This window comes from Pristiophorus japonicus, chromosome 1 (genome assembly GCF_044704955.1).
Source record: "Pristiophorus japonicus isolate sPriJap1 chromosome 1, sPriJap1.hap1, whole genome shotgun sequence".
NCBI classification, from domain to species: Eukaryota; Metazoa; Chordata; class Chondrichthyes; family Pristiophoridae; genus Pristiophorus; species Pristiophorus japonicus.
Genome location: NC_091977.1, coordinates 409,826,433 through 409,843,802, shown reverse-complemented (window position 1 = coordinate 409,843,802; position 17,370 = coordinate 409,826,433). Strand labels below are relative to the sequence as shown.

Genomic DNA, 17,370 nt, shown 5'->3' with positions numbered 1-17,370 from the left:
CCTGACATCAGTAGTAGGGAAAATGCTGGAGTCTATTATAAAGGATATGATAACAGCACACTTAGATAATAGCAACGGGATTAAACAAAGTCAACGTGGATTTATGAAAGGAAAATCATGTTTGACAAACCTACTGGAGTTTTTTGAGGATGTAACTGATAGAATAGATAAGGGAGAACCAGTGGATGTAGTGTATTTGAATTTTCAGAAGGCCTTTGATCAGGACCCACATAAAAGGTAAGTGTGCAAAATTAAAGCACATATGATTGGGGGTAATGTATTGGCATGGATTGAAAATTGGTTAACTGACTTTTTCGGGGTGGCGGGCAGTGACTAGTGGAGTACCACAGGGATCAGTGCTTGGGCCCTAGCTATTCACGAAACAAAACTAGGTGGGATTGTGTGCTGTGAGGAGGATGCAAAGACATTTCAAGGCGACTGAGATAGGTTGAGTGAGTGGCAGATGCTGTATAACCTGGATAAATGTGAAGTTATCCACTTTGGTAGGAAAAACATAAAGACAAAGTATTATTTAAATGGTGATGGCCTGGGACGTGTCGATGTACAGGGGGACCTGGGTGTCATTGTACACCAGTCATTGAAAGCAAACATGCAGGTGCAGCAAGCAGTTAGGAAGGCAAATGGTATGTTGGCCTTCATTGCAAGAGGATTTGAGTACAGGAGCAAGGATGTCTTACTACAGTTATACAGGGCCTTGGTGAGACCGCACCTGGAATATTGTGTGCAGTTTTGGTCTCCTTACCTAATAAAGGATATATTTGCCATAGAGGGAGTGCAGTGAAGGTTCACCAGACTGATTCCTGGGATGGCAGGACTGTTGAATGAGGAGAGATTGGGTCGACTAGGCCTGTATTCATTATAGTTTGGAAGAATGAGAGGGGATCTCATTGAATTGTATAAAATTCTGACTGGGTTGGATAGACTGGATGTGGGAAGGATGTTTCCCCTGGCTGGGAAGTCTAGAACAAGGGGTCACAGTCTCAGGATACGGGGTAAGAAATTTAGGGCCGAGATGGAGGAGAAATGTTTTCACTCAGAGGGGGTGGAATTCTCTACCATAGAAGGCTGTGGAGGCCAAGTCACTGAATATATTTAAGAGGGAGATAGATAGATTTCTGGAAACAAAAGGCATCAAGGGGTACGGGGAAAAAACAGGAATATGGTGTTGATAGAGGATCAGCCATGATCATATTGAATGGCGGTGCAGACTCAAAGGGCCGAATGGCCGACTACTGCTCCTATTTTCTATGGCCCCAAGTTTCCACATGATTTGCTCCTGATTTTTAGGAGCAACTGGTGGAGAACGGAATATCTTAGAAATCGGAATTCTCCACATTTAAGTTTTCTGCAGTTCTAGTCATGTAGAACAGTTTCACTTTTGAACAGAATTTTTTTTTCAAAAGGGGGCGTGTCCAGCCACTGACGTCTGATTTGAAAGTTTCCACAGTGAAAACGTACTCCAAACTAACTTAGAATGGAGCAAGTGAAGATTTTTGTAGGCCTGAAAAAACCTTGTCTACACATTAAAAAATCACGCGCAGGTTACAAATTAGGCGTCCGGAATGAGGTGGGGGGGGGGGGGGGGGAAGGGAAGTCATTAAATTCTACAATAAATCCTTAGTTATACTTATACAAATATTATACAAATAAATCCAACCTGAATAAAAATTTATAAGCAAAGAAAAGATTAAATAAACCATGTTCCTACCTGTGTGAAAGTGCTTCAGGCAGGGAGAAGGCTGCAGGAAGCCTCACAAGTTGAGGCAGCCGTTCCCGACGGCAGGGGCGGGGGAGGAGGCAGTGAGGGCCCGACCGACGACAGCAGGGGGGAGGCAGTGAGAAGGCAGCCATTCCCGACGGCAGAGGGGGGGGGAGGCAGTGAGGGCCCGACCGATGGCAGCAGGGGGGAGGCAGTGAGAAGGCTGCAGGAAGCCTCAGAAGTTGAGGCAGCCATTCCCGACGGCAAGGGGGGGGTAGGCCCCCCTGCCGTCGGTCGAGCCCGTCGGGAAACGGCTGCCTCAACTTCTGAGGCTTCCTGCAGCCTTCTCACTGCTGCAAGAAGCCTCAGTGCTGATCATGGAAGGGCAATGTGGTTTTATTAAAAAATTTTAAAAATTGAACAGCTACAAAGAACTACAAAAATGGCCGAGTGCCAATGTTTCCTTCACACTGCGCGTGCGCGAACGCTCCAACGCGCACGCGCAGGGTTGCCGGCACGAAAAAAACTCATTTAAATGATACCCGCCCCCTCCTACTTACAAAATCGGTGCGAGTGGTAGGCTCCGCCCCCTGGGCGCCGCGCCAAGCTGACATCGAGCTGCAAAGCGCTCAAGAATGGCGCTTTTTTTTCAGGCGCCGTTTTCGGCGCGAAAAATGGGCGCCCAGCTCGGAGGGGCGCCTGTTTTGCCGCGTGTGGAAACTTGGGGCCTATGTTTCTATGTTCCCCTCCAAGTCACACATTATCCTGACTTTGAAGTATATCGCCATTCCTTCATCATAAGTGGGTAACTCCCTCCCGAACAGCACTGTGGGTGTACCTTCACCACACAGGCTGCAAAGGTTTAAGAAGGCAGCTCACAACCACCTTCTCAAAGAAAGAAAGACTTACATTTATATAGTGCTTTTCACTACCCCGGGGCGTCCCAAAGTGCTTTACAGTCAATTATGTACTTTTGTAGTCACTGTTGTAATGTGGGAAATGCAGCAGCCAATTTGCACACAGAAAACTCCTAAAACAGCAATGTGATAATGACTAGATAAACATTTTTTTTGCTATGTTGATTGAGAACATAAGAACATAAGAAATAGGAGCAGGAGTAGGCCATTTGGCCCCTCGAGCCTGCTCCACCATTTAATAAGATCATGAATGATCTGATCATGGACTCAGCTTCACTTCCCTACCCACTCCCCATAACCCTTTACTCCCTTATCGCTCAAAAATCTGTTTATCTCTACCTTAAATATATTCAATGACCAAGCCTCCACAGCTCTCTGGGGCAGAGAATTCTATAGATTTAAACCTTCTCATCTCAGTTTTAAACGGGTGGCCCCTTATTCTGAGATTCTGTCCCCTAGTTTTAGTTTCCCCTATGAGTGGAAATATCCTCTCTGCATCCACCTTGTCGAGCCCCCTCATTATCTTACATGTTTCGATAAGATCACCTCTCATTCTTCTGAACTCCAATGTGTATAGGCCCAACCTACTCAACCTATCTTCATAAGTCAACCCCCTCATCTCCGGAATCAACCTTGTGAACCTTCTCTGAACAGCCTCCAATGCAAGTATATCCTTCTTCAAATACGGAGACCAAAACTGTTCGCAGTACTCTAGGTGTGGCCTCACCAATACCCTGTACAGTTGTAGGAGGACTTCTCTGCTTTCATACTCTATTCCCCTTACAATAAAGGCCAAAATTCAATTTGCCTTCCTGATTACTTGCTGTTCCTGCATCCTAACGTTTTGTGTTTCATGCACAAAGACCCCCAGGTCCCGCTGTACTGCAGCACTTTGCAATGTTTCTCCATTTAAATTATAAATTGCTTTTCTATTTTTTCTGCCAAAGTGAATAACCTCACATTTTCCCACATTATACTGCATCTGCAACATTTTTGCCCACTCACTTAGCCTGTCTATATCTCTGCAGATTTTTTGTGTCCTCCTCATAATTTGCTTTCCCACCCATCTTTGTATCATCAGCAAACTTGGCTACATTACACTCAGTCCTTTCATCCAGGTCATTAATGTAGATTGTAAATAGTTGAGGCCCCAAGCACTGATCCCTGCGGCACCCCACTCGTTACTGTTTGCCAACCGGAAAATAACTCATTTATCCTGAGTCTGTGTTCTCTGTTAGTTCGCCAATCCTCTATCCATGCTAATATATTACCCCCAACGCCATGAACTTTTATCTTGTGCAGTAACCTTTTATGTGGCACCTTATCGAATCCCTTCTGGAAATCCAAAAACACCACATCCACTGGTTTCCCCGTATCTACCCTGCTCATTACATCCTCAAAGAACTCCAGCAAATTTGTCAAATGTGATTTCTCTTTCATAAAACCATGCTGACTCTGTTTGATTGAATCATGCTTTTCCAAATGTTCTGCTACTTCTTCCTTAATAATGGACTCCAGCATTTTCCCAATGACAGATGTTAGGCTAACTGGTCTATAGTTAGGGGATAAATTAGGGATAAATATTGGCCAGGATACCAGGGAGAACTCCCCTGCTCTTCTTCAAAATAGTGTCATCGGATCTGTTATGTCCACCTGAGAGGGTAGACGGGGCCTTGGTTTAACGTCTCATCCAAAAGACGGCACCTCCGACAGTGCAGTTCTCACTCAGCACTGCAGTGTCAGCCTAGATTAATGTACTCAAGTCCCTGGAGTGGGATTATCCCTCAAGGGCAATTAGGGATGAGCAATAAATGCTGGTCTTGCCAGTGCCGTCCACATCCCATGAACGAATAAAAAAAAAAATCAGACTTAGCTGTAATAATGCTTCTTTCGCCAATAAATAGCTAAATTGTTACTTAACCAGTCTAATTGCCAAAAATGTGATAATCCAGCTGTGGAGTACGCAATACATTTATGTAATGGCTGTACTAAGGTGGAGGAAATCCCAATCTGCCCACAAAGCTTTGCATCAATGGTGCAACCACTACCAGAATTACACATTGAGTTCTGCTTTGGCTGCAGGAGCCATGACAGCAACACTAAGCTGGTTTATGAATTACACAATAATTTCACCAAATTATTCCATCATTTTAGTAATATTCTTTAGCTTTGAGTATACAGGTACGACATTATGGTGATTTTCTAACTTTGTGATCCTAGCGGGGAAAGTGGCAAAAAGCTAGAAAATTACCCCTAATATTCCAGTTTATAGTTAGCTTGCCAAAATGTATATTGTTGGCAAGTGGCATTTAAACTATTACTGGAATAGTTTGAAACTTTATATGTTGTGGCTATGGTGTTTCAATAATGTGGTTTACTTCTGACAAATGTATTTTATTGCATTTAAAATTTACAAAAGGTCATGAGAAAGAAGTATACAACACATATTAAAAACCTGACTTTGGTCAGTTTAATTCAGTTCAAGAGTAGATATGAAACACTACTACAGATGCACACAATTAATCAATTTACTAAGTTAGTTATCAAATCTTAATTACTTCTGCAGTTGGGATGCAGAAGGAAACTTAATTGTGTTTTTAAAAAAATAAACAGCAACTCTTCTAAAGAGATAATTATATAATTTTATATCACCTCGTATCATCATCCATCATCCATCATCATCATAGGCAGTCCCTCAAAGCGAGGATGACTTGCTTCCACGCCCAAAAGGAATGAGTTCACAGGTGTTTCAATGAAGGACCTAATATTCCAGATCCCAAACTCCATATTGAAGGGTGGAAGATGCCTGTGCTTGGATTTTTTTAATGTGTGGTGGCCATTGCACACTAGCCATCACACGAGCTTGACAGAGCTAGGTCTTGGTCCAGCAGCAAGGATTACTCAAGACTAACTGGAGACCAGCTCTGCTGCACAGACCGAGCGCGCACACATACCGCAGTGTGGGCTGGCCCGTGCTGCTCCTGGGCCCTCGCCTCTTCTGGGCCCCAGATTCACGCCTCTCCTGGGCCCCGGTCACTTCCATCTACAAACTCTCGCCGCTTCTTCGCCCCTCCTGCTGTGCCTGCCCACACTGCAAACAGCGACCTGGCTTCCCAGCCGTTGCCCTCCTGCAGCAGCACGCACTGCTCCCTGCTGTGGTATGCCGCCACACGCTGCTCCCTCCAATGGCCCCGGCCTGCTGATGGTCTTGCAGGCCGGGACCGCGCCGATTTCCGGGCTCGCATAACAGTCTGCTGTGCTACAGACATTTTAAATTTAGCGGGCATACTATGTATTCAAACCAAAGGGAATTCAAGGGGACTTATTTTCATGTACTGGTGTAAATCAGTTCTAAATGGTTAAAAACTGGTGCAAATCTCATCAGATAGTAATGCACTAATTGCACTTAATTGTCAGGAGTTAGCCTATTTGCTTAATTATTCACAACTGCAAGTGCAGATTTGGACATGTGCAGGGAACAGAATGGTTGCCAAAAATTAAATGTAGGTGAAATTTAAAGATGTGGGTAATTAAAGAGAGGTAATTAAAGGGGAGGGGAGTAGGGAGGGAAAATAAAGCCACAATGTAAGTTTTCCAATATCAGAAACTGCTTTTGCAAATAGATGTGGATGAATTTACAAAAGGTCAAAAGAAAGAAGTATATAACTTTAATGCATTCCTCAGTCCTCTATTTTAATAGAGGCAGTAACTCATTTAAATAATGTAACAATGTGTTCAAGTGTTTAGACACTACTATATATCTTAATTCAAAGTCATTTAATTCAAATTATCTGATAATCCAACTTTAATAACAAAAATGATTGGATAATTCAAATTTTTGCACAAAAATTATTTTGAAACATAGTAGACGAGTAAAACATTTACTCTCTCCCATCCTGGCTATTCCCCCTGCTATGGCCCTCATCTTTGCTCCCTCAAGTCCAAGGGGCGCAGACATGAGCATATATGTTGCACAACTGGTTTAACTATCCAACACCAGATCTGGCTGGACCACATAAAATGTTATCGTGCCTCACTCTCACTACTCCAGAATAACACAAAGATAATTGAGGCTTCTTTTCTCCATTAATAATTGTCTCCTTAAATCCCTCTCCCCTGCCACGTTTACCCTCATATCCAACAAGTATGAGGATCTCATAGAATCATACAGCATATGGACTAACATAAGAACATAAGAAATAGGAGCAGGAGTAGGCCATACGGCTCCTCGAGCCTGCTCTGCCATTCAATACAATCATGACTGATCCAATCATGGACTCAGGTCCATTTCCTTGCCCGCTCCCCTTAATCCCTTATCGTTTAAGAAACTGTCCATTTCTGTCTCAAATTTATTCAATGTCCCAGCTTCCACTGCTCTCTGAGGCAGCGAATTCCACAGATCCGCAACCCTCTGAGAGAAGAAATTTCTCCTCATCTCAGTTTTAAATGGGCGGCCCCTTATTCTAAGATTATGCCCTCTAGCTCTAGTCTCCCCTATCAGTGGAAACATCCTCTCTGCATCCACCTTGTCAAGCCCCCTCATAATCATATATATTTCGATAAGATCACCTCTCATTCTTCTGAATTCCAATGAGTAGAGGCCCAACCTACTCAACCTTTCCTCATAAGTCAACCCCCCCCATCTCTGGAATCAACCTTGTGAACCTTCTCTAAACTGCCTCCAAAGCAAGTATATCCTTTCGTAAATATGGAAACCAAAACTGCACGCAGTATTCCAGGTGTGGCCTCACCAATACCCTGTACAACTGTATCAAGACTTCCCTGCTTTTATACTCCATTCCCTTTGCAATAAAGGCCAAGATTCCATTGGCCTTGCTGATCACTTGCTGTACCTGCATATTAACCCTTTGTGTTTCATGCGCAAGTACCCCCAGGTCCCGCTGTACTGCAGCACTTTGCAATCTTTCTCCATTTAAACAATAACTTGCTCTTTGATTTTTTTCTGCCAAACTTCCTAACATTATACTCCATCAACCAAATTTTTGCCCACTCACTTAGCATGTCTATGTCCGTTTGCAGATTTTTTGTGTCCTCCTCACATATTACTTTTCCTTCCATCTTTGTATCGTCAGCAAACTTGGCTACGTTACACTCAGTTCCTTCTTCCAAGTCGTTACTATAGATTGTAAATAGTTGTAAATAGTAATTCTTTGTCACTAACATTTCCAAACACATTGGTAAGCTGAAGCAAGAAGGAAAAGATGGAACAGGACGCACCTCACCAGAGGGCGTATTCGTGTTCTAGCTGTACTCTGGAGGTCAAAGATGAGGACTCTCAGGGCCCTGTCATTAAAAGAGTACGGAAAAGTGTGCACCAACAATTGTTCTGTGCACTGGATGGCCTCCCAGGAAGCTTCCACACCATGTCAGAGAGTGTGAAGGAATCCACTTCCAACTTGTGCGGAGTCATTGTGCATGGCATTGAGGCAATGCCTTCAGTAAATCATGCATTTCTCCCTGAACAGGCCACCTGCTAGTCTTCTTAATTTTGAAATGCGCATTTTAACAGAAAGATCTAAATAAGAGAAACAAAAGTAACAAAAAAAGTGGATGTGAAGAGCAAATAGGAAGGTTATTTTTGTAACAATTCAATCATGGGCAGTTATAATTTTCCTTAAACTATTAACTTTCTGGCTCTAGTCTTCCTACATTTCCATAAAAAATTGATACCTGTACTGTTGAAAATCAAAGACTTCTACACCGTCCACAAAGAGAATGATCATCAAAAAATTACACATCTATTATCTGCTGTGGTGATAATGATGATACCACAATAAAACACAATTAAAATAAATGTATTTTCGAATAAAACTGGCTTTTGCTTTACATGATAAATCATTTTTGTATTTAATCAACCACCAAATCTTGATTGCTTCTCAAGTGGAAAAAGATTTGAACAAAATGGTTATTCTGTTTACCAGAATTGGAAAATGACTTTTTTTACACAATAAAGGGCTGAGACAAACATATTAATTGTTTTTCTGTGAAAATATCCACATCCTCTGGGTGTAGCTGTAAACTCCTTGAATTCAAATATTCATGTTTTTCTGAAATAAAAAATCTTATAGATTCTTAGGCTTGCATTGTGTGCACCCATGAACTTTTAATAATTTATATAGTAGTTTGTTGATACTCTTGCCTCAGAAAATGAGAATTATGCACAATATGTTACATTATTTGTTTTCTAAAACAAAGACTCCATAATATTCATCAGAGAAGTTGTATAAAGAATCCATTTAGTAGCTGAATTGCAGATTAAAGTAATACTGGCTTTGTTTACACAGAAATTAGTTACATTTCTTTGCATGAAATTACTAGGCAACAAAGTTATATAAAAAAATCATTGCAACCCTCTTTTGCACTAAAATATCTATTTCTCAATCAAAGATTGTGTTGAATCCGTCAATTGCTACATGTAATACCAGTTTCTTTATTGAAATGAAATTTAAATATCCCAACCTCCAAGCAATCTGTTCATGTATGAATTGTTTCAATACTTTTATTCGGGTATTCAGGAAACAAGAAATGTATAATTCGTGTTTTTCATTTCTTGTTGAAAAAACTACAGAAAATGGTTCAGTGCTTTCAGTTTTTCCATTACTTTCAACCAAACCCTTTTTATTACTCGTTTTAGTAAAACACATTAAAATCAAATATCTCCTGTAGCAAAATGATTCAAGCCCCTGGAACTCAAATAATTTTCTAATAAAAAATGCATAAGACAAATAAATGCACTTTATGTTCCACAAGAAAAGACAGTTTCAACAGCCTAATGCACAGAGAAAATTCATTTTATCAGTCATCCATTTCATTCTTGGCTGCTGCTACAAGCTCTCTACCGTTGCTAGGTAACCATAATTCATAGTAGCTCTTAATGGATACTCTGCTACCACTGAGAACATTTAGGTGAAGAGAATAAATGCCTTGGGTGACTCTTGGAATCTTTCATTATGCATGTCATTCTATTTTTGTAATGCTATAATGCTGCAATGTTTCTGCGGCAGGAAACTGAGTTGTAGTAATTGCATATTTCACTGTAATATGTTTTGTAAGCAGAGCAGCACGTAGTTGTCTAAAATGAGCTATTACAAACATGATTGAAATTGACCTTTTCTGCTCTTGAAGCCAACAAATAAACCCACAGCTGTCTTGCCATAAGCAACACAAAAAATAAACTGGCTAGGATTTTATAGACAGACATTCAGAATTTAAGTTCTTAAGAGGAAAAAAGATTCACAATTCCCTTTAAGTGTATTATTTATATATTGCAAAGAACATTAAAATTACAGTCAGATCAAAAATATTTAAATTATGGTCAGACTATTCTGACTCATTGTAAGAGAGGTTTATTATAAAATTAGCAATACATCTTAACTTGGTCACACTATGTATTACAGGGACATAGCTCTAATAGACCTGACTCTCAGCTACAACTGAGCAAATTAGATTTATTCTAAAGTTAATGTCCATAATATGGTGTTGCTCTATATTTAGGGATTTATTCTGCTTTGTATAACATGGCATAATTAATATTACTGTTCACAGAAGGCACAGATGTCCTAATGAGAATTTTAGCAATGTTTACATATCACTACCTTTCATCTATTGTTGCACTAATTGTATGTCATGAGAGAGTTTACACACTTCAATTACGGAATGTTTATCTTTAGTCAAAAGAGAAAACAATGATTGCTTTCCAAACTCCTTTTGTTGAGTTGTTGAGTGGCAGCAGGCTGTTCTACTGTTGCAGTATCACAACAGAGTTGAATACTGTCCTCACCAGAAATTCCAGCAGGGCTCACTTGATAATGAGCAGGAGCCAGAGCCCTGTCTGTCTTTCCCATCCCTAGTCCAGGGCGCTGAAGTGAATTGTAGGTTACTACAACTGCCTGGGGCTCAGGCCAACTTTTGAGTACAGAATGGAAACTACACTGGAGTTTGACAGATGATCCGCATCTTGGGAGCGAGGACATTTGCTTGGGCAGGATTGTGGTATTTAGAAACATAGAAACATAGAAAATAGGTGCAGGAGCAGGCCATTCAGCCCTTCAAGCATGCACCACCATTCAATATGATCATGGCTGATCATGCAACTTCAGTACCCCATTCCTGCCTTCTCCCCATACCCCCTGATCCCTTTAGCCGTAAGGCCCACATCCAACTCCCTTTTGAATATAATCCAATGAACTGGACTCAACAACTTTCTGTGGTAGAGAATTCCATAGGTTCACAATTCTCTGGTGAAAATGTTTAGAAACATAGAAACATAGAAAATAGGTGCAGGAGTAGGCCATTCGGCCCTTCGAGCCTGCACCGCCATTCAATGAGTTCATGGCTGAACATGCAACTTCAGTACCCCATTCCTGCTTTCTCACCATATCCCTTGATCCCCCTAGTAGTAAGGACTACATCTATAGAAATGGCTTGGACAAATTTCAACATGCACTGTGGGCACCCGAGGTTCCTCACTGCAGTCTCATAAAATGACCTCACTGTCAATTGCCTTCTTACATTATAATCTTGATTACATCCATTCCTTGAGTAATGAGTTTGCTTAATCTGCAATTAAATTTGTTCATCTCAAAATAACTTTCTAAACTCCCTTGAGGTTTAGTGGTTAAACATGTCTAACCTATCCTCGTAGCCCTACACAAGAAGCTTCCACAGCCGTATTGAGGTTTCGCCTCATCTCGGTCCTAGATGGCTTACCCCTTATTCTTAGGCTATGTCCACTAGTTCTGGACTTCCCCAACATTGGGAACATTCTTCCTGCATCTAACCTGTCCAATCCTGTCAGAATTTTATATGCTTCTATGAGATCCCCTCTCATTCTTCTAAATTCCAGTGAATGTCCTCAAAATTCTTGCACCTGACGTAAGACGTAAGTGTTTAAAAACATACACAAAATTATAAAATTAAATTAAATAAACACATTTTATTGTTAAAAACTGTTAAGGTAAGTTTATTTTTAACCCGAATTACAAAACTTTAAAAAAAAATCAGAAAAATACTCATTTTCTCTAAGGCATTTATTAACTTTAATTTCAATTAATTTTAATTATGTGAGGTCTGGTTTTTATTTTTTATTAGTGTGTTTGCTTTTTCCCCAATAGCAGCAATGAGAACTGGTAGATACGGAGCTCTCATTGCTATTAATGGGAAAGCTGTGGAATACAGTACCTGATTGGCTGAGCATCACATGTGATTGCATCTTCTGCATTGGGATTAGGAGGAACGGAGCGCGCTTCACAGCGCGGGAACAGAAGGCCTCCCCACCAGAATCGTAGACTCCTCCCAGATCACCAGGTAGATTCGTAGAAATTTTTCAGGTCGGAGGCATCTTTCCACGAGAAGCCTCCGATAGCAATTTCTGGGCCCATAAGTCAACCCCCTCATCTCCAGAATCAACCTAGTGAACCTTCTCTGAACAACTCCCAATACAAGTATATCCTTCCTTAAATACAGAGACCAAAACTGTACGCAGTACTCAAGGTGTGGCCTCACCAATACCCTGTACAGTTGTAGCAGGACTTCTCTGCTTTTATACTCTATTTCCCTTGCAATAAAGACTAACATTCCATTTGCCTTCCTGATTACTTGCTGTACCTGCATACTAACATTTTGTGTTTCATGCACAAGGATCCCCAGGTCCCTCTGTACTGCTTCAAGTTATTATAGAACAAGTCATTTTACTGTCCACAACTCAGTAGCACGAATGCATCGATATTACTTCACAACACTTATTTCTTTTAACTTTTCTTCATCTGTATCTTTTGGTTTCTATTTCCGTCAGCCAAGTTGATTACCACAAAAACAAATCAAAAATCTACACAGTACTTTTAAAGAAGTGAAGATTCTGAAAGATTGTTTGTGGTCCCTAAGTTTATTTGCAAGATATATCTTATATTTAATTAATGTTTTCTTTACCATTTCAATGTTTTGACAGTAGGTCTAAGATAATATTAAACAATTTGTCCTTTTGGTGTTTTTTAAAAAAATCAAAAGCTGCTTATATCCTCTCTGCTAAGCCTGTCTCGAATATTCTGGTAGTCCTTTCTGTAGTTATAAAACATTAAGAATTCATGCAGCCATCATACGATTGAATCCACTGATGTTTTCCCAAAAGATCTGAAGAAGTATTTTTCTTTAGTCCCACATGACATGCTGAGCATCTACTGATGTGATGGTTGTCAAAATTAGTATATAATAGGCCATGTGTAAAAGCAGCCTAGCCTGTACAAGAGCTAGGCACAAAGCATGCACCCAAAAGAGTATTATCGGTACCAATCCCATACCGTTTATGCCTGGAGTAGCCTTAGTCTTTGATTAGATCCTCTCCAATTTGACAGAAAAAAATACTTGGTCCTGGATTTTAACTGCTAGCAGGTTTCTGGTTTTCAGGTTTTGCAGCAAAATGAGACCTAGCCAATTGTAACGACGGAGCGTGATTTCAATCCCGGCGGCCAATTCCCATCCATTTCGGATGGGAAGTGAGCAGGAGAGTGGTGGGAATTACTGTTTCTGTTATTAACATTAGTTATGTGTTTGGATGCCATTCCTTTATCTACTATTTTAAAATAGAGGTTATTCCATTAAGTGTATGTACGTCAATATTGTAAACAATAATTTCTAGGCCATACTGTTTTAAGGTTTCAACTTTGTTCATAATATGTTTAGTAAATTCAAGGGAGAATAAAACATCAATTTGATAATACCTTTCAGGAGGTCATGAAGTCATTGACAAATGTGAAAAATTACAAATATATCAAAACAGTTGTGAAATGACTATACCACTATAAATGTCAGAGCTGAATTACCAATTACTTGGGGAACCACTGGCAAGTTATTTGATTAGAAAAATAACAAATGAAGTACCTACCGCAGAAAGGCAGTTTGAAAGCAGAGCTCCATCTTGGCCTAACATATTGGATACTGTTATTGCAGGAAGGTTCATGTTCTGCGGGTTGAATTGAAGTAGCCCATTCTGAGGTATTGAGTGGCAGATTGAATGGTAGCCGGACTCTGTGTCAGACAAGTGAAGAAGTGAATGGTCCGGCATGGTAGGAGGAGTAATAGGAGGGATATCAAAATCCTCATCTCCGATGCTTGGGACTGGATAAGACTGTGGAAAAAAGCAGCATTTTTAATAGATATCTTAATGATGATCATACATGTAAAAAAAATTATGGCTCCCTCAGGCATAGACAATATCCACCATTACTTTTCCAGAGGGATAAATGTAACTCATTATGGAATTTCTAGCCATTAGTGTTGATAGTAGCTATCAAGCAGAATTTGCCATGTTATTTTGGAGAGTATTGTACAAGCACTCGATTCAGACAGTATAAGGGACTGAATCATACATTTGATGAATGCAAACGTGCCTATATACACGCCAAACCACACAATTCAGGAATCCAGACTTAAATTTCTAAAATAACAAGAAAACTAGAAATACTAATTGGAAACTTATGAAAGTTACTTTTTTTTTTTAAACTGAAAAACATAATACTATTTGCAGTTTATTTGACTGGAAATTAGAATAAGGGTTTAAAAAGTGATTTAAATCCGTCGTTGGCAGTAGCACAAAATATGCAATGGCAAATAAAGGTTGCAGTGTGTATAATGCAAATCAATGTCATCATGCAAAGTAGTAATGAGTGCCTCATTCTTTAGGGTACACAAAACAATGAATGTCTATGCTGAACAGGAGGGGGATGAAATTCCACTCCGCCCCAAACGAGGCGCACTTGCCATTTTTTTTTATAAAAGTGTTTTCTCTGCCCCATTCAGCTCTTGAATTATTTTTTTGTGTCAGAGCGGATGTCGGGTCGGGTGCGGGACGGAAGTGCTGTTCTGTCGGGTTGGCCACCGCTCCGAGTCATCAGCGCCGCGCTGATGACGTCAGCGTAACATGGACACGCTGCGTCACACTGACGCATCACAATGTCCCTCCTCTTGAGTCAAAGGAGACGGCTGCTGCGAGCTCTGCAAAGTGGCACCCACTGGGCCCACCAGAGTGGGTTTCAGTTGGGCCAGCAGCCTGGTACCCAAGAGGGAGTGCTGAGCTGCCCATTGGTGGCCGGGCCGAACCTGTGGCCGCCATTGTCGGGCTGACCTCAGAATCGGCCGACAATTAAAATAAAATGGCTGGTGTGGCAGTATGCCCTCCCCTTTAAGGGCGACATGCCGCCCAGCCACAAGAAGCTTCCCACCGGGGAAAGCTGTCAGGGGCACTGACCGGCAGCCGATCCGCTCCCACGGGGCAATTTCCTGCGGGACAATTTCACATGCGGGGCGGAATGGAGGCTGCCGCCGGTCGGTAGGAGGTTGGCGCATGCCCAATGGGGCGGGAAGATGTCCCATGCACCGCTCCAAATATAAAGGAGGGCAATTTACAAAATGTCGGCCCCTCTGCGCCAACAGAGCGGTGTGTCCTCACTGACCCGTGGCCGCATCTTTCAGGCAGTCATGGTTCTTATGTTTGAATGGAGATAAGAAATAACAAATGAAAGAAGCCACTGGTGGGCGTAGTCTACAGCCCCGCTAAGCAGTAGCTACACTGTAGGACAGAGTATAAATCAAGAAATAATAGAGGCTTGTAAGAAAGGTACTATAATAATCATGGACGATTTTAATCTTCATATCGATTGGACAAATCAAATTGGCAAAGGTAGCTTTGAGGAAGAGGCCATAGTGTGTATTCGGGATGGTTTCTTAGAGCAATACATTGTGGAACCAGATATTTTAGATCTGGTAATGTGTAATGAAACAAGATTAATTAATGATCTTATAGTAAAGGATCCTCTGGGGAAGAGTGATCATAGCATGTTAGAATTTCAAATTCAGTTTGAGGGTGAGAAAGTTGGGTCTCAAACTAGTGTCCTGAACTTAAATAAAGGCAATTAAAGTGGACTGGGAAAATAGATTAAAGGGTAGGACGGTAGATAAGCAGTGGCAGACATTTAAGGAGATATTTCATAACTCTCAGCAAAGATATATTACAGTGCGAAAGAAAGACTCTAAGAGAAGGATAAACCATCCGTTGCTAACTGAGGAAGTAAAGGATGGTATCAAATTGATAACAAAGCATACAATGTCGCAAAGATTAGTGGCAGGCCAGAGGATTGGGACATTTTTATAAACCAGTAAAGGACGACGAAAAAAATAATAAAGAGAGAGAAGATAAATTATAGAAACATAGAAATTTACAGCGCAGGAGGAGGCAATTTCGGCCCATCGTGTCCATGCCGGCCGATAAAGAACTGCACGGCCCTTGGTCAGCAGCCCTAAAGGTTACATATAAACCTATGAACAATGACAGAAAGGCAAAGAGCACCTAGCCCAACCAGTCCGCCTCACACAACTGCGACATCCCTTATACTGAAATATTCTACACCCCAACCGGAGCTATGTGATCTCCTGGGAGAGTAAACTGGCAAGAAATATAAAAACAGACAGCAAGAGCTTCTACAGCTCTACAATTAAAAGGAAGAGAGTAGCTAAAGTAAATGTCGGAGGATGAGACTGGGGAATTAATCATGGATAACGGAAATGGCAGAGACTGTGAACAAATATTTTGTATCCATCTTCACGGTAGAAGACACTAAATACATCTCAATAATAGATAATCAAGGGGCTGTAGGGTGGGGTTGAACTTAAAACAATCACTAACACTAGAGAAAATGTACTAGGCAAACTAATGGGACTAAAGGTGGACAAGTCCCCTGGACTTGATGGTCTGCATCCTAGGGTCTTAAAATAAGTGGCTGCAGAGATAGTGGATGCATTGGTTGTAATCTACCAAAACTCCCTGGATTCTGGAGAGGTCCCAGTAGATTGGAAAACCACAAATGCAATGTCCCTATTTAAAATAGGAGGGAGGCAGAAGGCACTAAACTATAGACCAATTAACCTAACATCTGTCATTGGGAAAATACTGGAGTCCATTGTTAGGGAAATAAAAGCAGGACATTTAGAAAATCATAATATAGTCAAGCAGAGTCAGCATGCTTTTATATTTTATAATAACAAAAGAAATAGGAGAAGTAGGCCATGTGGCCCCTCGAGCCAACTCTGCTATTCAATAAGATGGCTGATCTAATCATAGACTCAGTTCCACTTCCCTGCTCTGAAAGGGAAATCATATTTGACAAATTTGCTAGAGATCTTTGAGGATATAACAAGCAGGGTGGATAAAAGGGAACCAGTTGATGTAGTGTATTTGGATTGATAAGGTGCCACATAAAAGGTTACTGCACAAGATAAGAGCTCACGGGGTTGGAGGTAATATATTAGCATATTTGAGGATTGGCTAACTAACAGAAAAGAGAGTCGGAATAAATAGGTCATTTTCAGGTTGGCAAACTGTAACTAGTGGGGTGCCACAGGGATCAGTGCTGGGGCTTCAACTATTTACAATCTATATTAATGACTTGCATGAAGGGACCGAGTGTAATGTAGCCACATTTTCTGATGATACAAAGATAGGTGGGAAAGCAAGTTGTGAGGAGGACACAAAGAATCTGCAAAAGGATTGTAGATAGGCTAAGTGAGTGGGCAAAAATTTTGTAGATGGAGTATAATTTGGGAAAATGTGAGGTTATCCACTTTGGTAGGAAAAATAAAAAAGAAAATTATTATTTAAGTGGAGAGAGATTACAAATGCTGAGGTACAGCGGGATCGGCGGGTCCTTGTACATGAAACACAAA

The 17,370-nt window shown here is 41.0% G+C and overlaps 1 protein-coding gene across 5 annotated transcripts in view; it reads right to left on the bottom strand.

Moving 5' to 3' along the window:
- tox (thymocyte selection-associated high mobility group box) overlaps positions 1-17,370 on the bottom strand; it is a 425,064-nt gene that overhangs the window by 135,531 nt on the left and 272,163 nt on the right. For 4 of the 5 annotated variants that reach the window (XM_070875600.1, XM_070875611.1, XM_070875640.1 and 1 more), the window contains exon 3: positions 13,538-13,780. The exons of the other annotated variant lie outside the window; for it this stretch is intronic. In XM_070875600.1, the coding sequence (XP_070731701.1) occupies positions 13,538-13,780 (243 nt within the window). The remainder of the gene's footprint in view (positions 1-13,537; positions 13,781-17,370) is intronic. 5 annotated transcript variants of the gene reach the window in all.